Source organism: Poeciliopsis prolifica, unplaced genomic scaffold, assembly GCF_027474105.1.
Source record: "Poeciliopsis prolifica strain line A6 unplaced genomic scaffold, Auburn_PproV2 SCAFFOLD003, whole genome shotgun sequence".
NCBI classification, from domain to species: domain Eukaryota; kingdom Metazoa; phylum Chordata; class Actinopteri; order Cyprinodontiformes; family Poeciliidae; genus Poeciliopsis; species Poeciliopsis prolifica.
In genome coordinates this window covers 341,819-367,479 of record NW_026562378.1, presented here as the reverse complement: position 1 = coordinate 367,479, position 25,661 = coordinate 341,819, and the positions used below count along the sequence as shown (strand labels likewise).

At 40.2% G+C, this 25,661-nt stretch overlaps 1 protein-coding gene and 1 long non-coding RNA gene across 2 annotated transcripts in view; one reads left to right on the top strand and one right to left on the bottom strand.

Moving 5' to 3' along the window:
• The window catches only part of LOC129358284 (contactin-4), a 128,389-nt gene that overhangs the window by 44,728 nt on the left and 58,000 nt on the right, over positions 1 to 25,661 (bottom strand). Inside the window, exons 4-10 of the mRNA XM_055027225.1 lie at positions 14,053 to 14,176; positions 13,072 to 13,247; positions 10,523 to 10,618; positions 6,533 to 6,736; positions 4,557 to 4,659; positions 4,102 to 4,286; positions 45 to 187 (exon numbers count right to left, since the gene is read on the bottom strand). Of these exons, the coding sequence (XP_054883200.1) occupies positions 45 to 187; positions 4,102 to 4,286; positions 4,557 to 4,659; positions 6,533 to 6,736; positions 10,523 to 10,618; positions 13,072 to 13,247; positions 14,053 to 14,176 (1,031 nt within the window). The remainder of the gene's footprint in view (positions 1 to 44; positions 188 to 4,101; positions 4,287 to 4,556; positions 4,660 to 6,532; positions 6,737 to 10,522; positions 10,619 to 13,071; positions 13,248 to 14,052; positions 14,177 to 25,661) is intronic.
• LOC129358285 (uncharacterized) lies at positions 23,694 to 24,929 on the top strand. The gene is made up of 3 exons (XR_008605786.1): positions 23,694 to 24,432; positions 24,522 to 24,689; positions 24,767 to 24,929. It is a non-coding gene; the product is annotated as an uncharacterized LOC129358285 (long non-coding RNA).

The window sequence follows — 25,661 nt, the reverse complement described above, 5'->3', positions numbered from 1 at the left end:
ATCTTTTACGAGAAGATTCTATTACTTTCTGCTTTGTGTCTTACCTTTGTTGTTAGCGGTTGACCATTCTTTAACCAGCGATATTTAGGTTTAGGTTTACCAATGGCTTTACATTCCCACTGCAGGTTGGCATCAATGGCCATATGTGCATCTTTCAGGATCTGGGTCCACTGAAGATGTTCAACATCTGAGGAGAAAACAAATGAATGAGACGAGACCTGTCACGATAATAAATTATCCTATTACATTTTGTGATAAATGATAATGTTGTTTTGAAAATAACATTGATGGTGATTGAGAGGGAGCGAAGCAGGATGAATCACAGAAATTACTGTACTGTTGTAGACAGAAAACAAAACGTTACAAAGAATTATTATGCAGCTATTAATACTGGAACAATTATAAGAAAAGCATAATACATTTTCAGTCTGTTACATTTGTCCCATCAAAAATGGTTAATTTGTTTGAAATATAAAATATAATATAAAGACGACACACAATAAAAATAAAAAATAAAAAAAATAAAAAAAAACATTTGTGTAACTATACCAGCTTAGTCAAACAGGCAAATTTTCAGCCAGAGTCTCTGGGGCGTGAGCACAGCAAGAATTAAGAGACAGTGATTATAGTAATTAAAATACAATAAGCATAAGCATAATAAACAAATAGTTTCAGAGCAAATGTTCACACACACTTGATCGATTCAATCATAGTCTTGACTTAATGACTGTTGATCTAAAATAACTCTTCATGTAATGTAGAAAAAAATTCAGCTCCTACCAATTAATCTTTCTCTGGAAAACAAATGCTGTGATGATTATCTGGGTCAGTTTCCTCTGTACAGTCTGACTATTTTATGGAATTGCATCAAACAAGTACAGCATGTGAGCAAGTCTTTTTCTAACAACAGTTTATATGTTGTAGTTCTGCAATACAGTTGATTTAATTAATTGTACTTTGTTTTCTTATTTTAATCCCCATTTGAAATCAGTGAGCCTTAATTTTCCACCACCAAATAAGGAGGAATGCGCTATAATATTCTGAATTAATGGTCAATCCTGTTTGGGTGAAGAGAAGTTTGAGTGTCAGAATAATAGTTCAGTCTGGCAACTGTTCTCACACGGTGGAATGTCGCCTCAATTTGTGTTATCAATGACAGAGCAGGGAGGCTAAAGGGGAATATTGATTATAGTGCTTCAATGAAAAATTGGAATAGACTCAAATCAACAGATGGAGATCAAAATTCTACAAATACCAAAGATTAGAGATTGGTCACAAATCTCTGAAATATGCATCTCTTCAAAAATAGTCTATTTTTGAAGAGAGCTTCACTAATGTATGATTACCTTTGATCATTTATGTTTGATTCCAAACTTCCGTGTCCAAAATTGCAGCTTTGAATCAGTATTCAAATATTTAAACCAATAGGAACATTCAAATAAATAGATTTTAGATCTCATGACCTCATTTTAGACTCGCAATTAATTCATAAAAGCTTCATCCAAAGACTGTCGTTTTTGAATATTTGTTTTTTGTTCTTCAGTGTTGCCATTGTAGTTGAAACCAAATGCAGTTAGGAAAACATAATGTGTTCATATGAAGATGTATCAATATGATGCTTTCATTTGTTTGTTTTACTTCCCAAACACAAATGTTTAAATCAAAGAATAGCTTAAGAGCCAATGTCCTTCTACTGTCTACAGAGAAAGTTGAAATCAGTGTAGAAATGAAACATGAAATGGGGCGGTGCTGGGTGGGAGCTTGTCCTGTAACAAGAATGCCCTGGCCTGTGCCAGCCTACTAAAAACAAGCCTTATTTCTTACATTGGGGACTAAGCACTCAGCTATTGAGAAATCACTGCTTTAGTCGTGATGTATGTAAGGTACCAGCTTGATAAAACTTACCAGAAATTGCATGCGCTGAAAACAACCCCATGCAGAGTATGACCAATGCATCTTTGTCAGCAGTAAAAGGTCTTCTACAGTCCTCTTACTCCAACTATATTAGCTCAATATTTAGAAGAGTGACCAAACAACACTGAACAACTTTGTTCACCTCCTCTGCTGCCATTGCTGAGACTACAACCCAACATGTTTTAGACTACAATTCTAAAACAGCTCAGAAAGTCAATGTCATCATTCAGAACTCCTCATTTTGTTTGATTGGTCCGGCTGAAATTCAACCGGAGAAATCAAAATCAATGGGTGAAATCTTTGATGGAATACTGAAGGGAGATACGAATCTGGCGGAATTGAGTAACAGAATTTCACATGTTCTCCCTGTACATGCGTTGATTCTCTCGAGGTACTCCAGTTTTCTTCCATTGTTTTCTCTAAGTTACTCTTACGTATTAGTTTGTGCAGGAATGTTGCCTAGGACCGAACTGTGGCATTAGCCTGAAAAGTACTTTTAACATTAACTCACTTCAAAACCACGCTAACATCGTAACCGGGAAACGTTTTTAAATTTCAGTGAAATCTCAGGCTTTAGTTATCCAGTGCGCTTGCATCACACATAAAGAAGACCTTTGGGAGAAACTTATTTATGTCATGGGATCCCCAGATAATGCTTATCCAGTGTGAAATAGAGCTTCTCTCTATGGCTCCTTTGCTAGTGTCTACTATATAGACTGGCTTTAATGACTTAACAGACACAGAATAGCATCCAATAAAAGGAAAGAATTACAGTAGTTGTATTTGACTGATTGCAGACCAGAGCTGCTGGCGCTGCTGGGACTGTTAGCAGAGGTTTTACTGTAGTCACTGGCAGCTCTGCCTCAGGGGTATGCTCGAGTTGGCATATAATGACAGGGCATGAACAAGGAGCTCAACACTCTGTGTAAAGCAGAACTTAAAGTTAAAGTGCAAGTACTTTATACTTTATGAGAGAAATTCCAGTTTATGAGCATTAACATTTAAGGGGACAGAATGATTGATTGTTTTATTGGATATGTAAATAGAAATCAATATGAGATAAAATTAAATATAAATGAGACACCTCTATTCAACAGATGTCTATGCTCAATAAAAAGTATGATAAAAAAAAATACAGCTATTTAATCCTAAGCAATAACCGAGGTAATGATTTTGCAATATTGCACATCACTACAATAAATTATAGAAACTGTGTAAGACCCTTATTAATTCTTCTACCATTGCTTTATGACGTTAAACTGTTGTATAATTTTCCACAACTGGGTGTTGAAAAAAATCCTTGTGGTCTGAATGCTGCCTATCTGTAGAAATAATGTACTTCACAGAAATATTTTACAATTCAAATTCAATTCAAATTCAAAAATACTTTATTAACCCCAAATGGACAAATAACTATACAAATAAATAAATATTTCAACAAATAAATAAATAAATAAAAATTCTGGCAACAGAACAGTTCCAACACACATTCCCATGGTACACCACATACAATGTCCAAACATGTTTTTGGTAATTCGTATAAGAATATATTTAGTTATTCTAGGAAATTATATACTATTGAACAAAAACAATTAATAACATTTTTGAAATGTATAAAAATCTTCCACATATTTGATGTGAATCTATGATTTTGATGATGACACTTGACAAAATGTTTCTAAATTGGTGCTTGTGTGATGTTTTCATGATTTCTTATTTTTGTACTTTTATGATGTAAAGCACATAAATGGAAATGGTAAATGGACTGAACTTATATAGCGCTTTTCCAGTCATTTTGACCACTCAAAGCGCTTATCACTAGAGTCACATTCACCCATTCGCACACACCGATATTCAGACCGGTAGGCAATTTGGGGTTAAGTGCCTTGCCCAGAGGCACATCGACATATGGCAGGAGGAAGCTGGAATTGAACCTACAACCTTCCGATTGCAAGACAACAACTCTGCCACACAGCCACAGTTGCCCTTAGAACTGCTTTGCTGCCAAAATGGGTTGTGCAGATAAACATAAAATTCTATCGGTTAAGAATTTTGTGAGTTAAAGAAGACAGTCCTGAAAATACATCTAGTTACTACTAGTCCCACAAAGTCTGGGGATTTTAAATAGAGATGAAAAAAAAGCTGGAAAGCAACAAGCAAAATGTGAAAAACGTCCATCTTTCTTACTCTGGAATATCAGCTGCCCTCTGGCAACATTCTTCCCTCTGCTGTTTTCAGCAACACACTCGTACACACCGGCATCCTCTGGGCGAAAATATGGAATTTCCAGATCTCCGGTGGAGTGGTTGATCTTAATCTTCCCAGGGAGTGGGTTTCCATCAGCTCTCCTCCAGGAGATGGACGGCACTGGGCTGCCGAGGTGAAAACACACACACACACACACACACACCCACACACCCACACACACACCCCACACAAACACACACACGCACACACACCCCACACAAACACACACACACGCACTCAATGCAAGGTCACACTGACCACAGAAGTTGAAGTCATAGCATATATTTGCTTTCTGCTCCTTCAATCCTGTCTCCTGTGGTGTGTGTGGGTGCGCATGGGGGCGTGTGTGTGTGTGTGCGCGTGGGGGCGTGTGTGGGTGTGTGTGCGACACTTACTTTCCTAGGGCGAAACATTCCAGCTTCACTGACGATCCTTTGGAAATGTAAAGGGTGTCAGGAAACTGAACCTCAATCTTGGGCTCGTATTCACCCATCACCACTACCAGAGGGACAGAAGGACATGAGTCAGAACACGATACGTCCCTGAGGTTCTGACAAAAGTTTGAACACTCCTTTAACTTTTTCACATTTTGCAATATTAGAACCTTAAAGACAAACATTAGTGTTTGCCGACTTACGAGAAAGACAAACATGAAGTCGAACTTCATTGTGCAGAGCAGCTCATTACGCTTTACTTAGACTGTAGAACATGTGACCAGAGTTTATGAGGGATCACAAAAAATTAACAAAAAAGTACAACACAACAGAACAATAAGTTCAGCAACAAAGTCACTTGTGGCTGCAGAGCTCTAGCAGATGAAAAGTAATATGGCTGAAGATATACAGTAAGTGCAGGACCTTGATTTTTATTCCATAAAAATAAAATGATCAAGGTAAAAAAAATAAAACCAACTCAAGAAACTGATTTGGTCTCCTAAATACAAGGGCCATAACAGAGGCTACGCTCTGTGTCTCCTTTATGATATGTGGGAAACTTTTTCACTACTTTCTATCAACAACATTAAAATATTCTTCATTCATCCAGTAATCAGATTTTCCAAATTTCATAGTATTAGCTTATTCACTTATTCAGAAGGTAGTTGTTTGTACTAGATTTTATTTATGGCTCTTAGAAAGACTGAATACAAATGCACACATTTCAGGATTTAGAAAAAAGTTCTATAAAAACTTTACAAACTCCTCCCACTTCACAGTTCAGCACCACTGTGTTGGTCTTTCACACAATTCTAAGAAAATATGGAGAAAAAAAATGTTATGAATATATATATATATAGATATATATATCTATATATATATATATATATATATATATATATATATATATATATAGATATATATAGATATATAGATAGATATATATATATATATATAGATAGATATATATATATATATTGAGAAGTGTATCTTTTGCTGTGGGCACTGTGTTTTATATATATATATATATAATATATATATATATATATATATATATATATATATATATATATATATATATATATATATATATATATATATATAATATATTTATAAATATATAAATATATATATTATATATTTTGTCTATATTTTGCCCAAAGCAAAATATATATATTTTGCTGTGGGCACTGCGTTTTATATATATATATATATATATATATATATATATATATATATATATATATATATATATATATATATATATATATATATATATATATATATATATATATATATAAATATAAAACACAGTGCCCTGTGTTTTGTGTTTTATATATATATATATATATATATATATATATATATAAAACACAGTGCCCACAGCAAAAGATACACTTCTCAAAACAAGTTAAAAAATATATAAAAATATATTATAAAAAAATTTGGAAGCAGTGCTTTAAAAAAATAATATTCAAGGATTATTGTCTTAAAACAAGCTCTTATGTTTTGCTGAAAAGTTATTTGTAAATTAGTTTTGTCTTATTTCTAGTGTAATCATTCATTTGCAGCAGAAACCAGAAGAACAAACATGGGAAGATTTTGTGTTTTTTGCACTGCAGCTGTTTGGAGGCGCGGTCAGCATTCAACATGTATTGCATACATGCTGCAGTGGAAGCAAGAAGCCCAGAGCTGCGTTGTGAATATTCGTATTGGTGTCAGGCTGTTCACTGTGCATGCAGTCTGGTTACGTAAATATGTGGAGACAGAGTGTGTCCCGCACACATAACCCTGCCACCCTGCGAGACTTTTCGGATGTTAACACCCCAATAAAGGCTGATGAGAAAAATAGCATCACGTTCTAGACAAACCACTCATCTTCTCCGTGCATCAGTTCAGCAGGCTGAGTAACCGGATGGAGCAGTGTCTGCGCTTACCGTCACCCCGCACCACCACTGGGGTCAGAGAGCTGAACACCGTTGCGTTGGTCATCATGTTTCTCACTACACACGTGTAGTTCCCGGCGTCCGAGGCTTCCACTTTGGCAACGTACAAGTTTCCCGTCCGCTGGGAGATGAAACGGCGGGCATCCTGCTGGAGGAAGCTGCGGTTGCCATTGAAAACCCAGGAATATTTGATCTCTGCAGAAAACGAGAAGAACACTTAAAGTGATGAAGAGATCAATCAAACAAACAAAAACAAATTCTGTATTCATAATTCGGGCTTTCTCAGCTTTGCTTGAGTTTCACTGGTAAATTTTCTATCCGGCCAAAACAAAAAGAAAAGCTGTGACAACTTCAATTTTCTCCTTCAGAGCTGTGGTCTGCATGTAACTTTAGCACTGGAGGAATTGAAGGAAGCTGCACAGTTTGCGTTGGTTACACTTACAAATACTCAATAAAAATCAACAAACGTTAGCAAGTGGGTAACATTTAAAACTTCAGAATCCAAGTCTACACCAAACTCTGGACCAAGTGAAGAGTACCAGCACCTGGGTAAAAACCACGGCAGGGCGGTCGCATCAGGCCAGCATGACTATGTCCACTGAGTCAAATTAAATATCTGCTATTCCAACTGTGAGCAGCCAAAGAGGTGGATTTATATTCTCAGAAAGCTTTAAGCTTGTTTAGGTAACGACAAGACCCACAGGTTTCTAATAACAGAAGAGAAGAGACTATATATTTGATTTTAAAGGGCATAAAAAGTAATTCATAATAAGGTAAAAATAACACAGAAAGACCAAAATACGATACATTTGACCTGTGAAAATAAATGATAGAATTAATAGCACTGGAGCACTGAACTTAAACTTGAAATTGTACTTTCTTTTGTATTGTTATTAAAAACACTAGTTAAAACGTAAAAACATTCAAGAGCGTAATTTGATGTTTGATAATGTTCTCTAGTAAGTCTTAAAGTCCTTCATAGAGCAGTTTGACTTATACATTTATAATATTTTAATTATATGTACCTTTTATTGTTTTGCTTGCTGTACACCAGCAAGCCTCTTGGCCAGGTTTCCCTTGAAAAATAGATTTTGTTTCAAGGTCTTTCATTGTTCATAGTAATGGTTCTGGGATGTTTGGGTTTCATAGTTTGTATTTTGATTATTCTGTCATTCTTCCCTTGTCCCAGTGTTTGATACATCTTCTGTACATTTGGACATTAAAGTAACCATGATGTCCACATTCCTGTCAGTGATTTGATCCATCACAACCTTCATTCCTTTGTTCTGTGCTCCCATGGAAAAACACTGACCACCAACTGACCCAAAAGTTACAAAACATTTGTTTATGAGTGTAGCACTTGTTAATGCAATCCATAATCTGAAAGAAGTCATTTGCGATGTCTTATAGATTGACATTATTGAGAACAGAGAGTCAGACCTTAGAAAAAGTGGACACATGCAGAAACACCCTGACAACTACAGTCAGGCCTGTCACAACAACTCATTTTGCTGGACAATAAATTGTCCCAGTAAGTGTTGCGATATATGATAACATTGTTTTTATAGACCATTTTCCAGTGATGTATTGATAATGGAAGAATAATGCAAGTTTGCCCTCTCAAACACCAATAACCTTCCTTTTAGTAAAGAACACAATGGAACTGGAAGATATTTTAAGTATCCAAAAATGAATCCAAAAATGAATCAAAAAATGTTCTCAAACAATAAATAGAAAGAAAATACAAACCATTTTCAAACAAAACCGTAAATAAAGAGTATCATGATGCCTCCTTCAAAAATATTCAAAATCAGAATGGAAATTATTGAGCTCATTTTAATTGATCATTGATTGTGTGATTAATTGACTAATAACTTATTGCAACAGGCTTAACTCTGGTGGATTAGACATGCCTTGGTGGTTCCAGCCAAATGTGAAACATTTTCCCAAATCAACATCTGAAAGATGCGACAGGTTCCAGAGAGAGGTTCTGTGTAAACATAGTCTAAAATCAGAAATCAGAGATATGTTTATGATTTTTTAAAAATGTTATTTACTGTAAAGAATACACTCCTCTCTGCTAGAAAATTTAAAATTATATTAATTCAACTATGATGTTGGGACAAAATATTACAAAGTTGAGTGAATTCTTTGGTAAAAAGCATTCCCACTTTTATCCCAAACATCACACGTGTCAAAATAAAGAAAGGAAAGAAGAGGTGAGTACATTGAAGTTGAGGTGTGCACTCAAATACTTCAACACAGAAGAGGAAGAAGGGAGTTTAAGTCTGCAGGGAGTGTCGAAGGTATTTAGCCATTTCTGCAGCCCTGCCTTATCACACCACAGCATTCTGCTCTCAGTCTGTCTCACTTGGCAGCTGCTGAAAAGTTCCATTCACTTCCTTGAGGGAAAAAACTGTGATTTGAAATCATTACAAGGAAAGTCGGGGCATGAACTGCCAGACCTTTCATGATTAGGGACTATCAGAGACCGGCTCTGTTTAAGAGCTGCAGTCCCACAGCAACAGAGGACTTCCAGGCACATAATCCCACGTCCTCCGACAGGGTTCAGCTCTCAGCGCCCCTCCTTTAAGGCCACTTAGGTATTGATTGTTCAGATAAGCTTCACATGAATCCTCCTTTAATTAGGTGCATTGTAGATTTCCTCGAGAATCGCGTCGACGTTTGTCGAGGCAGCTGTAATATCACCAAAAACGATGCGGCAACACATTCTGGTGCTGAAACCCCTCAAGCTAGCATTATCACCCAGTGAAAATCCCATCAAGTGTGTGACTATGATCCTTTTAAGGGTGAAAACTAAAGAGGTGGGGGTATTCAAAGGACGAAGGGGTGGCAGGAACGAGAGCAAAAAAAACCCTGCTAATGTGTGGAATTTCACACAGCCACAGGAATGGCTTGGAAACAGAAAGTGGATAATTCAATTCCCTTTTTAAATACTAAGCATTTTTCCTGCCTAAAATAAAAGAACATAACATTGATAAAGTAAATCTGAACCAGGTAAAGCTAAAAACAATGCCACTTCAGAAGAGTTTTGGCTAAACCATATTTATAGACAAAGCTGTCATCTTAAATGCAACATCTTTTTTGTACACATTTGGATGAATTATTGCTTTGAATACATTTGCTTTTTGTCAGCAAATGGCCTTTATTTGAGTGTATACTCCAGTTAATGAATTAATCACTACAGTAGTTCACAATTATTTTAAGAATTGATTAATTGCAATTAAATATTTATCGATTCTTATAATTCTAGTAAACCGATTATTTCAAAAATTGATTCATCGCCTCATCTGCTAGATCATCTCTAATATGCCACATGAAAGTCTTGTCAGATTTAGTGAGGAAAATGTTTATTATAATCCTGGTTGAAAACCTAAAAAAAAAAAAAAAATGAAAAAAAAAATGAAAAAGAAAGGAAAGAACAGGAGAGATGGTTGCTGAGGAGGCGTGAAATTGCACTGCCGGGCTCCGACCCCTTTGAGGGCCCGCTAATCAGCAGCACCCAGACTCATGAGCCAACATACAGCTGAGCCACTGGGATGAATGCTTCCGCCACCAGACGCTGGTATTACTCAGCAGATAACCTGATCGCAAAAAAACCACAACACACGACAGCTGAATGAGGCGGAGCAGCAGAGGCTTTCTAGACGACAAGACGTCCACAGATCATATGGGCGGGAAAAGCGAGTTCGAGGTTAAGAAGTGGAAGGCTGTGAATGACAGATGCAGCAAGGCAGAGGGGTCTGGGCAAGGTGCAGTGGCAGATTAGATACCACGAGAACTCTGGCAGCACAAAACGCCAGAGGGTTGGGTTCCAAAATAAACAACAACAACAAAAAAAAGACAGAATCCCAACATTATTGCTGGAGGACAATAAGCAGCAGATTGAGGAACACTGAGGGAAGCAGCAGTGTGAAGCTGGAAGACAACTGAGGAGAGTAATGGTCGGGAGTCAAGTACCTCCGTAATGCGGCGGCGGGCCACAGAGGAGAACCACAGCTTGACCCTCTCTCACCGTCACCGTGTTCCTCGGCTTCTGGCTGAAGTTCTGCAGAACTGTTGGGGATGAAAAAAAGAAAAAACATCACCAGGTTATTTCCAAAGCACACCTCAGCATACAGTGTCCTGCAAAAATATTCAAGCATGCTCAGATTATGCACATTAATAAGAAACTGCCGGTATTTTACACAAAGTAGAGTGAAGTGGACACAAAATGATACATGATATTGAAGTTGTTTTGCTCATAAAAATATAAAAAGGACATATTCATATTCAGAAATCACTCACATAATTACATCACGACGTGGTGATGTTTCTAAAGTTACACAGTCAAAAGCCTGGAGCAATAACTCATGTTTTTCAGCCTGTCAAAGAGGAAAAAAGCTCATATTTTTACTATGGTCATTTATAAATGTCAGTTACACACTAAATATTTAGTCATCAAGCAAAATTTTAAGACAAGCTGAATATTTTACAAATTTTACAAAATAAATAATTAATTAGAAAGTGTTTAGCCAAATATTTACCTTCAGGCTAAATATTTAGTGGTCAGACTAAAACAAAAGTTTGGCATGTGAATTTGATTTTGACTTAATGTGACCTATCCTTGATCCTTTCACAACAGTTGGAACAATACAGACCAGATTCATATGAATCTGATCAATATTCCAATATTTAGTTTGGTAACTCAATTTAGCTGACTAACTAAAGTTTTTATATGCCAACAGATATATTTAGCTTCAAACAAAATATCTAGCTTTCGAACTAAATATTTACTTTGGAGTTACATATTTAACTGGTAAACTAAATATGAAGCTATCTAAATAACCAAAATTATGTCTGTTAATGTTTGACAGTGTATCTGGAGCTTCTCTGGGCCTTTAAGGGTTTGTCAGAGAATGTTGGTGGACAAACTAATGAAGAGTGTTACATGCTGTGTTTCTAGGTCAGGAAGAAAGGTGTGGATCTCTACCAACTCTCACCTGCCTTCAGCAGAGACAGGGAAAAAAATTCAGAAATGGTGGGACGACAGAATCCCCCCTACAGAAAATCACCAACACCAGTTCGCACCGGAAGTAGATCGGGCTAAGGACGCTGCAGTCAGGCTTTCACCTTTAATTAAACACCACTGTCTGCACCACGACAGAATAAATACCAGGAAGACAGATAAACCCTAAAAAATACCAACTGGTCTCTGGAGAGATCATGCAAATATCAGCTTGGGTCAAATCAGAGCTCAGCTAATTAAAATTCCTCCTGAAATTAAGGAGGAGTTCATTTTTACTTTGTGAGTTTTGCTCAGGCTCATGCTATGATTGCAGCCAGAGGTGAATTTTCAACACACTGCCTTGAATGTGGGAATATTTATATAATCACTTATTTTAAGTTATTAAAAGGTTAATAACACAGTTAATAACTGTGCATAATTATGTCAAAAAAGTGCCAAAGTTTATGATTGATTTGTAAAAAGTGTACAACATTCAGTGGGGTGAACATCATATGTCAAAAATCTAAACGCACTAAAGTCACAATCTGCATCAGAAAATCCTTCAATCAGTATTTATTCTTAGAGGAAATATAGATATATAAATATATATAGTCATTTTGATGTTGACGTGAGATAAAAAGTGAAGGATCACAAACGTCATTATTGTCCTTCCTTCAAGAAACAATAACTAGCAGTGGCAAATTTCCTGGAAGTCAAGATAAGAGTTTATTAGATTTTTCCTTTCTGATAGAGGATAAAGAATCAAACTTGAACTTCCAGCTTCTGTTCCAGATGAATCTGTTTCACAAACAGACTACTGGAAACACACCAGACTCGACATTATTAAATGAGACTTTTGCTTTACAGGAAAGTGCAAAACAAAGTATTTTCTATAAAGCCAACAGCAGTCAGTAAATAACATGGGTTACAGTCGCTTATTGATCCACACAGAACTAGTTGTATCTCTGTTCACTCTGTGTATTCCTGGACCAGCACAGCAATACTTCAACAGGTGCCTGGCAGATCCAATCCTCCCGCAGCCTGTTCTGCCCCTGCTTTGATGAGCAGGGGTCTTTGGACCACAGCAGTCATGAGCAGAAAGAAAGATACTTCTAGATGAGGATAATAATTTGGAGTTCCACAAAAATAATTTACAAAATTGAGTTCCACCCGATCGTTTCCTTTCCCTTTATGGTTTCAGTCATTTACAAAGTCAATGTAGTCGTGGTAACAAGTTAGCCAGAGAGTCGATCATATAAAATCATTTTCTGATTTTAAAGTGACAAAATACAGAACAATTTAAAACTAATGGACCTTCTGCCTCTTCTATAGGAGGCAAATTTTATTGCCAAAATGGAGCATCTTAGCTTTTGGCATGTCAGTCTATTATTGGAGGTGCTCAGCCTTTTTTATACTTTTTCATTTTTGGGATAATTTTTACCAATACGGTCATCACGTTGACAACCACCTGAAAAACTAGTGAAGAAAGAAAAAAGAAAATTGGTTCAGAAAAAATACTCACATGCAAACTGGACTTTTGCCTCCCTGCTGACGATGGTTCCAAACGCGTTGGTGGCGATGCACTGATAGACACCTCCGTGATTGATAAAATGAGGATTATTGATCAGCAGGTTCCCTTCAACAAGGCTGTAGCTCTGATCCGAGCCGGAGTCTATGTCTCTCCCGTCCACTTTCCACCTATGAAATCAGGTAGAAAACTGATGATCAGCTTTCATTATGAATATGAATGGAGCCTGTTAGTTGTATCAAGACATACCCAGATTTTTAAAAAGTTTCAAAACTACTAACATGATTTTGAAAGACATGGCAGAGTTGTGTCCAGATGTTGATAGGATTAGGGTGACTGACTCTGATAGAGTAGTGCTCTATCAGATGGCTGATAGAGCACTACTGCAAATTTAGCTATTTCATGTTTTCTGCTGCAAAAACTGTTTATTATTCTCACTTTAATGGATGACAATAAACAAGTGAGAAGGAAACGTTTTCAGTTTCAATTCAGTTGCATAATAATCCTGCAAACTAGTTGAACAATAACCATGGACACATAGATATTGTCCTAAAAAAGCCAAAATCTCCCTTTTACTTTCTTAAATACTCAGGCTTGAGAGGTTATCCCTTTAAAAGCATTTTTACCAGCTTTGAACTGAGAAGTAGCTCTGATAAAGAGCTCAGCAGATGCACAGTTAGACCAGGTGTTTGCTGAGTCCAGTTGGATTATTATTGCTCTTTGGTCTGATAACAGATATTCAAAGCTACTATATATACACATTGTATATTTTAGTGTTAATGAAATCGTTATATTATCACTCATATATTCTATGACACTCATACTGTGCCTAGAAATCGTTCTTTAAAAATTGGCCAAAAATATCCCGAAACACATTTAGTAGTAATAAAATGAAAAGTTATTTTCTTTTTCTAATGAAACACTACTTTTCATTGTGATAGCCACATTAACCTGCAGCTAAAACAATGTACATACCTATAGTGTGGATGTGGGTTACCCTTCGCTTTGCAGTTAATGAACACTAGCTTGTCGCCGGAGCTCATAGGGAAAATACTGTCACTGGGCTCCTGGGTGAAGACAGGACCGTGGCGGGCGTTCTCTGCATCATAAATAAAAAAAGAATAAATAAAACATTAGCTGTACCATGAAGTGGAACAAGTGACACCATATTAATGCAAAGAGGAATCACTCAGCATTCTGGAAGCTGTATGTAAATTCCACACCTATTATAATTAGCTGCTAAGGTGGCTCTCTGAGTACATTGTGCATTTAATAAACCATCATGTCACGATGCAGATGTCACATTCCAATGAGAGAGCAATTAACAAATGATAACGCTGCATCACATTGGTCTCTGGGCCCATTCTGCACAGTTTGCAGCTGATGGAGAATACTTATTATGCTCCATTTGTGCTCAGAATGTTTTATACCAATAAACTCTCTAATGATATGAATGCTTATGTGACACACTCTGTGGTGTCGTGATTCAGAGTGCATTACTTCAAACCAAAGATGAAAATGAAGAAAATTTAAGTTTGAAACAATTTTTAAGGGGGGAAAAACTAAATAGTTTTACTGATAATTATCTTTTAAAACAATACCTCTAGGAAAATATGCATATTATTTGGACTCTAATGCGTTAATTTTTATTAAGTAATGTAAAAGGTTTGTACGCATTGAAAATCTTAACACAATTATTTTATTTTTATACATACAAGGTTTCCAGGTGGAACTTTTGTATTTGCATGTTTCTGGAACGGTTGTATGTCTGACACACAACTAATGTCCACAAATGACAGCAATGGACAAATAGACAAATAGACTTGGCCCACTAGGAATTCATTTTTGTTTCAAAAAATGATCCAGTTGGATGCTGGAAAAGAATAATTCTGAGTCTATGTTGTGTTAAAAGGTATTTATACAATAATTTAACAGCAAAAGGGGTATTTGAATTGAAAATGTTGCTTTTTTTAATGCATGGTTTTGGATTAAGATGCAATTGATTGTGATTAATTCATTACAGATGCTGTAATGAACTTCATTAACAATTTTAATCAACCACTAATATTAATACAATTGTTGTCTGATGTCTTCCACATCCTAATTTCAATTCCAGGATTTTAGATTTCATGTTGTAATAGGAACAGTGTTCACTTTAACAATTTTAAAATTCTAATTCCCCTAATGTTTCTAAAAAAAACCCACATTGTTTATTTTCCCACAGTGAACACCAGAGAAGTGACTCTTGTCTGAGTATCTGAGAATTGTCATAACACCATTTATTACACATTACATTCACAAATAGACAACATTCTCAGACAGTCACATTTCTTCCTCACAGTGGTCATCAGCACATATTGACCTCAAGGTCAGAACATGAATTTCTATGTGTGACAAATACCCAAGAGCTCTATCTCTGCATTTACAGGCCTCAGTTAGCATGCTGAATTTTAAAGTTCATGACAGTATGGTTTAAAAAAATTTAAAAAAAAATAACGAACAAGTACGACTTCTTTAAGGGAGTTGGCTGGAGAAAGAATTGTGAGAAATGTATATCAGCAAGGTTTGCAAAGTCATATCTGAGTGATTTTCAACAGTTCTTTGGACAGATGAGACTAAACTGAACTAAAATAAATCTGTTTGGGGATACTCTACAGAACAAAAGGGTTGGTAAAATGTAGATCACAACCTGACTACCCCACTGGGTGCCGAAAGTATATGAGGACACATGACTATGTCTCCAACAGGGTGGACAGGAGTCCCGCAGGGATCTCTACTGACATCTTTCCTTTTCACTCTCTAAATTGCAGACTTCTTTTCCAACTCCCACACTGCTATCATCAGACGTTCTGTTACGACTCTGACATAGTCCACCTCATTCCAATTGGAGACGATTCAGAGTACAGCTAGTTGACTCCAGACTTTGTAGGCTGGTGCCATCAGAATTGCCTCTTGATAAACACAGCTGAAACTGCATTGCTTTTCTTTTACTTATCTTATAAATTTGCCCTCACTGCACAGTCTCTTTTCTTTTTCTCCATTTTTATATTTCTGTCAGTATGAATTTGCATGCAGTGCACCTGAATGTTCCCACTGAGTGACAATAAAGCTTCATTCTATATTATTCTAGGTACAAATTTCAGACCATCTGTCCAACAGCTGAGAAAAGTACCAATGTTCTTTGTTGTGAAACTCTATACAGGAGTCAGGTGTTATTAATACAACTTGTGATTTTACAGATGTTACCAAGAGCCCAGCTATTGCAAAAAGGATATGAAGACCCAAAAAAAATTGTATTTGAAGATTTAATAACTCATGGAGGATAGAAAAAAAATAGTTGAGGTACAAAACCAATCAACAAAGTCAAAAAAATGTCTCAGAGGTTTCCCACAATATGTCTGTGGTCAACCTTTTATTTATTTATTTTTATACTCTGAATGGTCCCACGTGGACAATGTTCTAATATTAAAGCACTCTGAAATGAAATAAGGTTGAATCGTCAGGGACTGCTTCAAGACCAACCCAAGCTGGGCAAAGGGAGGGACGGATGGACTGACTGCAGCCTAATACAGGGAGATTCTTAAACAAAACCTGCTATAGCATTAAATCCACCTGAGACTGGAGCAAATGTTTAACTTCCAGCTGAACGGTGAAACACAGCCAAGGAAACTCTGCTGCAGCTTCAGGGAAAATATCTGTCTGTCCTTCAGCACTGCTAAAGTCCAGTCTTAAACACAAGAAAACATCTGTTAAGAGACCTCAAAGAGGCAGCAAGCAGAAAGTAAACTTCAAATGTAGGTGAGATTGCCTTCCGAGACTTTCTCAAGAAAACTGGAATATGTAACAACAGAGAAAGAAGGCACAGACCTGCAGGAAGGAGTTCTACTCTCACCGTTATTTGGCACGTGGAGTGAAACTTGAGGAAGGACATTTCTAATCTCTACAGTCCAAAGTTAATAGAAATTTGTAGTCTGTCTCGTTTTTCATCAGTGGCGGGCACTGCTAACTAAATTGTTAGCTGCATTAACCATAAAGCACTACCCATGAACATTGGCTCTACTAAAATGCTTTATGAACATGGTATTTAGCAAAAGCTAGAACTAAAGTGCTAAATTCAACCATATCGATTCACACCAGGAGTCAATGCCAATTTGACAACATAGTATATTGCCCAACAGGACAAAATTTGCTATTGCACTCCTACTTGTATTGTTTGCACTTCAGAAAGTGATTATTTGATTGTTTCACTTCGGAGTTTAGTTTTATAGTTGTTGAGTTTTGCTGAGTCTCTTGTTGATTTTGACTAATTAACTTTGGTTAGAAAACACAGACCACATCAGAAGATTTTAAACTGTTTACTTTACAAAAGCAAGGCTCTCTAGTTACAGAATGAATGTCATTTGCGGCACCACAACATTGTTGGAGAACATGAGAAGAGGAAACAGAAATGGTGCATTCACCCACTTCAAAATAACAGCATAAATATAAACAGCTCGCTGCTTGAATAGGCAATATGTCAAACTTCACTCAACTTGAAATTTATAGGATGGTCAAGTAAGTAGATGTCCAAGCTTTAGAATTTATCAGGATTAATTAATTTAGGAGAAGAAAACTGCACTAAATATTTTCTAAGATAGTAAAACGCTAAAACGCAGAGCTAAAAATTAGTTCAGCTATTAACATGATTGTGAACATTGTTTGGGGATATGAAACTAAAGAATTTTCAGATTGCTACTGATAAATGATTTTGTGGTGGTCTACTACATTAAATAACAGAAGCATAAGTTGCAATTTGTGGTTGCAAAGTGTCAAAATGAGGAAGAAAATTCAAAATTTTCTTTGCAAGGAATTGTTAGTGGAGACAGAGGAAATAAAAACAGAGCAAGTTCAATCAATACAATCGTTTTAATAATCTAAAATATTACAACGTGATGCAGCCTTCACTGATTTATGCTCCGATTCCTCTTTTCTTTATTAGGCAAGGAGGATAGTTTTCAGAAGATGTTTACATAAGAGCTTGGGTATTCAGAGTCGGGCTTCTTCAATAATTTTAATCTAATTAGAGCAGATCTGCTGTCTATGTACATGTAGTTTGTTTGTGTGTGTGGGGGGGTGCGTGTGTGTGTGTGCTCTCTGTTAAGCTCATTGTTTTGGTTGTGTCTGCCAAACTGTCAATACACAGGAGTAATTAACCGATGGTTCACTAATTACTCCCGTGAATTTTTTTTTTTTTAGCAGATCCACTCTCACATGCAGCCACGCACTGGTGCACACCCTCCATTTCCTCAGACACAGCGTGTCATGAGCCAAGCTGCACAACCCTGCTGCCTGGGAAAAAAATGTTAATTTTCGCTTTGTTCACTTGAGACAATGAAAGATGAGATATTTTTCTATTTTTTTCTCCTTTCCACGATACACGTCTCTAACCTTGACTAGGACAAAGAGTGTTCCCTCCCACGTTGTCATCATTATGATCATCCTAATGAGAGTGGGAGTCTTTGCCTCAGGTAAGGGCCTCGTTTTCCCTCTTTCTCGTCTCCGAGGGAAGCGTTTCAGATTCTGCCCTGCTTGGAATGTCCTTTAAATTAAACAAATTAATGAACCCTTAAAAGCTGGGTTATTTCTCCAGGGGAAAACACTGGGAGCTTCGTTTATCTGCCTGAGAACAACCCCGCTCAGTAAATACTCTGGCCCGACTGACCACTGCTCCAAGTAAGTGTACATCCATAACACATTACACCTAATTACGTTTCATGGGAATGCATGTAAAAGGAAACTCAAAACCATTGTGTGCACTAACTAGATCATTTTCTTTTGGTAACATTTTCACCTATAATATATATATAATTTACTACCATATATAGCAGAGGTGGGGATTCTGCTATGTATGCCATACCAGAGTCACATGACTTGGACTCAAGTCATTAAAATCACGACTTCAGACTTGACTTGAAAAAATGTTCAAAGACTCAGACTTGACTTTGACATTGACTCAGGCTTGACTTGATTTGAAAAGACTTGATATTTTACTCAAAGTCATAAAATTTAAAACACATTATTTATAATGTGGCCCCATTAATTCATTTCACTCATTCCGTATTAACAGGCGCAGACCGTCCCTCTTTTTTTTCCACCATCCTGTCAGGATCCAGGGTTGTTAGGTTCTCGCTGTAGGGGTTTTGGGTGCATGCACCACCTTTGTTTCCTCACCAGATGGCACCATCAGTTTGACGGAGGGCATGGATGACGTCATCTCCCACACCGGCCTCGGATTAGCTCATCAGCGACAGGTTTTGAGGAGCGGTCTACCAGTCCTTCGGCGCCTGAGTGTTGCCCAGTTTTGGTACCTCCTAGCTACCTCGAGTTTGTACTCTGTGTTTTTCTCGCTGTCTGAGCCGTCAGTGATTCCTTTGTCTACTCACCTCTCCGCAGTCTCCCCTTGGATTTCCTCGACTGGAAGACGCGCCGTTTCTCGCTCCTCGCGGATCCCGAGCCTACCTGTCTGCCCTCCAGCGCGCACACGCCCCACCCAAACCCCCAGAGAGACCGGACCCTGGACCCAGCAGCCACCCGCCGCTAGCTTTTCCGGCTCTACTCAAGTAAGATCTGTCCAGTGTTATCGACACTCCACTTTCCCACAGCCTTCGAACTCACCTTTCCTGCTCTGTACTCCTAGTGAGCCGATCGCTTCCTGATCCTTCCCTTCCCGTGGACCAGACCAGAGTTTTCATTCCCTGCCACTGTGTTCCGTTTCCTTCTCAAATAAATTCACTATATTTTCACCCACCGTATCCTAGTGTTGTGTTCTGCATATGGGCTAGAATCAAATCCCCCCAATATGACAGAACACTCAGGCCAACCACTCAGCCCCGCAGACGCAATACGGAAAACGCTGACAGAGCAGCAGTCTGTAATCCAAACACACGAGTCTGCAATACGACAACTCCACACCCTACAAACAGAAACCAACCAGCATCTGGCAGATCTAACAACTTTCCTTCAAAACTCTCTACCGCAGATCCCGGCTCCAGCTCCTGCTCCCTCTCCCGCTCCGGCTCCGGCACCCTGAGTTCAGCCCGTGTTTTCCGACTCCGAAGGGGCCGGAGAGATTTTCAGGTGACCGGAATAAATGCAATAGTTTCCTCCTGCAATGTTCAATAATATTCAATCATTCCCCGCAAAGTTTTACACACGATGGCGCTAAAATAGCTTACGTCCTGTCTCAGTTATCTGGTCAGGTCTTATTATGGGCAGAGACTCGTTTTCCTAATCCCACTGATTGTGGTTGTTCCTTCGAGAGTTTCATCAAGGAGTTTAAGCTGGTTTTTAGCCTTGACTCCGACAAGGCTCATAACTCACGAGAGATATGGGACTTAAAGCAAGGCAAGCAGACGGCGGCAGACTTTGCCATAGAGTTCCGTATTAAAGCGGCTGCTACAGAGTGGAATACAGCAGCGTTAAAAAGCGCATTCTACCATGCACTTAATGAGTCGCTAAAAGACGAACTAGCCACCCGGGACGAACCAGGGACTCTAGAAGAGCTAATTAACCTGGCGATCAGACTCGACAACCGTCTCCGCTCCCGAGCCAGAATCAGAGATCGACGCAGCTCACCGGAGAGAGACAATGGTGGCGCTAGCATCGCCCGGGTCGCCCCTCCTCTTCGCGCTCCTCCGGAGCCCATGCAGTTAGGGGGAACGAGGCTCACACCGGAGGAGCGACAACGCCGTTTCTCTGCTCGACTCTGCATTTACTGTGGTTCCCCCGGTCATTTCCGTGCGTCGTGTCCCCTCCGTTTAAACTCCCAGGTCCGCCAGCAGAAGTGAGGAAGCTGGCGGACCACCAGAATAGTGAGAATCTTCCTCAGCTTTTACTGCCTGCCACTTTAAGATATGCGACTCAGTCTTTCTCCGTATCTGCCCTAGTTGACTCAGATTGCGAACAAAATTTATTGGACGAGGCCTTAATCAAACAATTGGGGGTGGAAACCGTGCCGTTGCCGGTTCCGTTCAAGGTCACCGCCTTGGATGGGAAAACCTTACAATCCATAACTCACCAGACCAAACCTATCCACCTAATAATATCCGGCAATCACACTGAATTTATTTCATTTTTTGTGTTCCCCACCTCCAACTCTCCAATGGTTCTCGGTTTTCAGTGGCTTCAGCAACACAACCCTCAGATTGATTGGTCAGCTAAGCGCATCACCTCCTGGTTCGTCCGTTGCCACTCTTCTTGTCTCCATTCAGCGCTACCTCCAGGACCACCACCCGTTCAGCAGCAGGAGGTTGACCCCGTAGACCTGTCTACCATACCTACCGATTACCATGACCTTTCGGCCGTTTTCAGTAAGTCTAAGGCGCTCTCTTTACCACCGCACCGTCCCTACGATTGCTCCATCGATCTGCTCCCCGGAGCTCCTTTGCCGTCCAGTCGCCTTTACAACATTTCCCGTCCGGAGAGAGAGGCCATGGAAAGATATATTAAAGAATCCTTGGCTGCTGGAATAATTCGCCCGTCTTCATCACCCTTAGGAGCGGGTTTTTTCTTTGTTGGAAAGAGGGACGGGTCCCTTAGGCCCTGTATTGATTACCGAGGCTTAAACATCACTGTGAAAAACAAATACCCGTTGCCCTTACTATCATCAGCGTTCGAACCCGTTCATGAGGCCACCATCTTTTCTAAGTTGGACTTAAGGAATGCCTACCATCTGCTTCGCATCCGTGAGGGAGATGAGTGGAAGACTGCTTTCAAAACGCCTATTGGCCATTTTGAATATCTAGTGATGCCATTCGGACTGTCTAACGCCCCCGCTTTTTTTCAGGCCCTGGTCAATGATGTTCTCCGAGATTTCTTGAATGTGTTTGTGTTTGTTTACCTCGGATGACATTTTGATTTTTTCCAAGTCCTTAGAAGAACACAGACATCATGTCCGGCAAGTGCTGCAGCGGCTGCTCGAGAACAGATTATATGTTAAGGCTGAGAAATGTGCTTTTCATCAGACCTCTGTGTCATTTCTCGGATTCATATTAGGGGGCGGACAGGTGAGGCCTACGGAGGAGAAGATCCGGGCGGTTCTGGAATGGCCGACTCCTGAGACCCGCAAGCAGTTACAGCGCTTTCTTGGTTTTGCCAACTTTTACCGGAGATTCATTCGAAATTATAGTCAGACTGCTGCACCCCTTACAGCCCTGACCTCTTCTAAGATCTCGTTTCGTTGGACCTCTGACGCAGAGGCCGCGTTTACTCGTCTGAAGCACCTCTTTGCAAATGCACCAGTTCTCATTCAGCCGGATCCAGCCAGACAATTCATCGTGGAGGTCGACGCATCAGATATGGGAGTAGGAGCAGTCTTGTCTCAGATTTCACCTCTCGACAATAAAACTCACCCCTGTGCCTTTTTTTCACGTAGGTTAACTCCTCCCGAGAGAAACTACGATGTGGGGGACCGAGAGCTGCTCGCCATAAAGCTGGCCTTGGAGGAATGGAGACATTGGCTGGAGGGGGCGGAACTCCCCGGGCTGGTCTGGTCCGATCACAAGAACCTTTCCTATCTGCAGTCAGCCAAAAGGTTAAATACCCGACAGTCACGCTGGTCACTTTTCTTCTCTCGTTTCAACCTGTCCATATCCTATCGTCCTGGTTCCCGAAATATAAAACCGGATGCCCTGTCACGTCTCTATTCTTCCGATGATTCCGACAACCTTCCTGCCCCCATTCTGCCACCCAGCTGTACCGTGGGAACTGTAACTTGGGAGATTGAGGATATCATCAAGCAAGCACAACAAAACGAACTGACACCAGACTCCTGTCCACCCAACAAAATATTTGTTCCGTCCTCCGTACGCACCCTTTCTTCAATGGATCCACGCCTCCAAATTTTCAGGACACCCTGAGGTGAGCCGGACTATCGCCTTAGTCAACAGAAGGTTCTGGTGGCCGTCAGTCCACAAGGATGTCCGTGAGTATGTCCTGGCCTGCACTACCTGCTCACGCAACAAGTCCTCCCATCAACCTCCGCCTGGTCTCCTCCAACCTCTTCCCATTCCTAAACGCCCCTGGTCCCACATCGCCATAGACTTTGTTACTGGGTTACCTCCATCTAAGGGCATGACAGCCATCCTCTCCATAGTCGACCGGTTCTCCAAGGCCTGCCATCTCGTTCCTCTTCGCAAACTTCCTTCTGCCTTCCAAACGGCTCAACTTCTAGTGAAACATGTATTCCGGCTTCATGGCATCCCGGTGGACATACTGTCAGACAGAGGTCCACAATTCACCTCTCAGGTTTGGCGCAATTTTTGTTCAGCATTAAATGCTAAGGTTTCACTAACTTCAGGTTTTCATCCCCAGTCCAATGGGCAGACTGAACGCCTCAATCAGGACCTTGAAGCCACTCTCCGCTGTTTCACATCCTCCAATCCTTCCGACTGGTTCCAGTATCTTCCTAGGGTAGAGTATGCTCACAATTATCACGTCTCATCCTCCACAGGCTTATCGCCATTCGAAGCATCCATTGGCTACCAACCACCCCTGTTGCCGTCCGATGAGGAAGACATCTCAGTCACTTCTGTCCGTCAACACATCCGTCGCTGCCACAAGATTTGGAATTCCACCATCCACAATCTTAACCTCACCACAGAACAAATCAAGCGGCAGGCGGATCGTAAGAGGCGTCCTGCCCCTGTTTACTCACCCGGTCAACAAGTCTGGTTGTCGTCCCAGGACATCCCGCTCAAATCTGTGTCTAAGAAGCTCTCTCCCCGTTACATTGGCCCTTTTGAAATTGAAACTATAATCAACCCATCCGCTGTTCGCCTCTGTCTACCCACTTCCCTCCGCGTCCATCCCACCTTCCACATCTCTCGGATAAAGCCCGTCCGGACCAGCCCGCTCTGCCCTCCAGCCGAACCCTCTCCGCCTCCCCGTGACATTGCTGGTCATCCCGCCTATTCCGTCCGCCGGATCGTGGACTCCCGTCGACGAGGTCGGGGTTGGCAATATCTTGTTGACTGGGAGGGCTACGGTCCTGAGGACCGTTCTTGGGTTCCGGGTTCATTTATATTGGACCCGTCACTTGTCTCGGATTATCGTGCGTCGCTTCCCTCCAGCTCATCTAGGCCGCCAGGTGGCGGCCATTGGGGGGGGGGGTACTGTCAGGATCCAGGGTTGTTAGGTTCTCGCTGTAGGGGTTTTGGGTGCATGCACCACCTTTGTTTCCTCACCAGATGGCACCATCAGTTTGACGGAGGGCATGGATGACGTCATCTCCCACACCGGCCTCGGATTAGCTCATCAGCGACAGGTTTTGAGGAGCGGTCTACCAGTCCTTCGGCGCCTGAGTGTTGCCCAGTTTTGGTACCTCCTAGCTACCTCGAGTTTGTACTCTGTGTTTTTCTCGCTGTCTGAGCCGTCAGTGATTCCTTTGTCTACTCACCTCTCCGCAGTCTCCCCTTGGATTTCCTCGACTGGAAGACGCGCCGTTTCTCGCTCCTCGCGGATCCCAAGCCTACCTGTCTGCCCTCCAGCGCGCACACGCCCCACCCAAACCCCCAGAGAGACCGGACCCTGGACCCAGCAGCCACCCGCCGCTAGCTTTTCCCGGCTCTACTCAAGTAAGATCTGTCCAGTGTTATCGACACTCCACTTTCCCACAGCCTTCGAACTCACCTTTCCTGCTCTGTACTCCTAGTGAGCCGATCGCTTCCTGATCCTTCCCTTCCCGTGGACCAGACCAGAGTTTTCATTCCCTGCCACTGTGTTCCGTTTCCTTCTCAAATAAATTCACTATATTTTCACCCACCGTATCCTAGTGTTGTGTTCTGCATATGGGCTAGAATCAAATCCTCCCAATATGACACATCCATATGTATGTGTGCGGAAACTGCAGCACAACCAAACACATGAACAGGATGGGGAGAAAAAAATGAGACAAAAAAACGCTGAAAGCAGATATACTCAAAAGAAGCATCAATCTTGAAATATCCCACTAAAAACGGAGTGAAACATGCAAAACCTGCAAGACCAGGATCTCAGCATTTGAAGTTGCACAAAGAATGACAAGCGTTACTTTTCGTTTACTACGTCATGTTAGCAACTCTGGGTTAAGTTGGTGATACCACTTATCTTTCACTTGTTTGCTATGTTTAGTCATGCTGTATAAATCCTGTGATTCAAACCTATCCACATTAATGTGCACCATGTTAGTTCAGGAAGCCGTTGGAAAGAGAGTGGAGCTCCGGATCAGAAAGCAGGTTCTGTACCTGTACTCAGGGAAACTACGTTTTGTTACACCCCTTTCCCACCCTGCTCCCATATTAGTATCTTCCCATAAATATCTCCTCCTCCCACTACGGCTCTTGCATGGTGGGAGGAGGATTCCCACCTTCTCTCACAGTAGCATCAGACAGACATTTCCTATATTTTCAAATCCAAAATTTAACAAGAATGGGTGTATTTGCAGACAACTATTTTGGGAAATTATATTGATAATAGATTGTTTACTGCAGTCAGTGCATTGAGTCTGGTTTTTCAGTTATAACTCTTCAAACGGCGGCATGATGGCTGTTGAAATATCATCTCCAAGT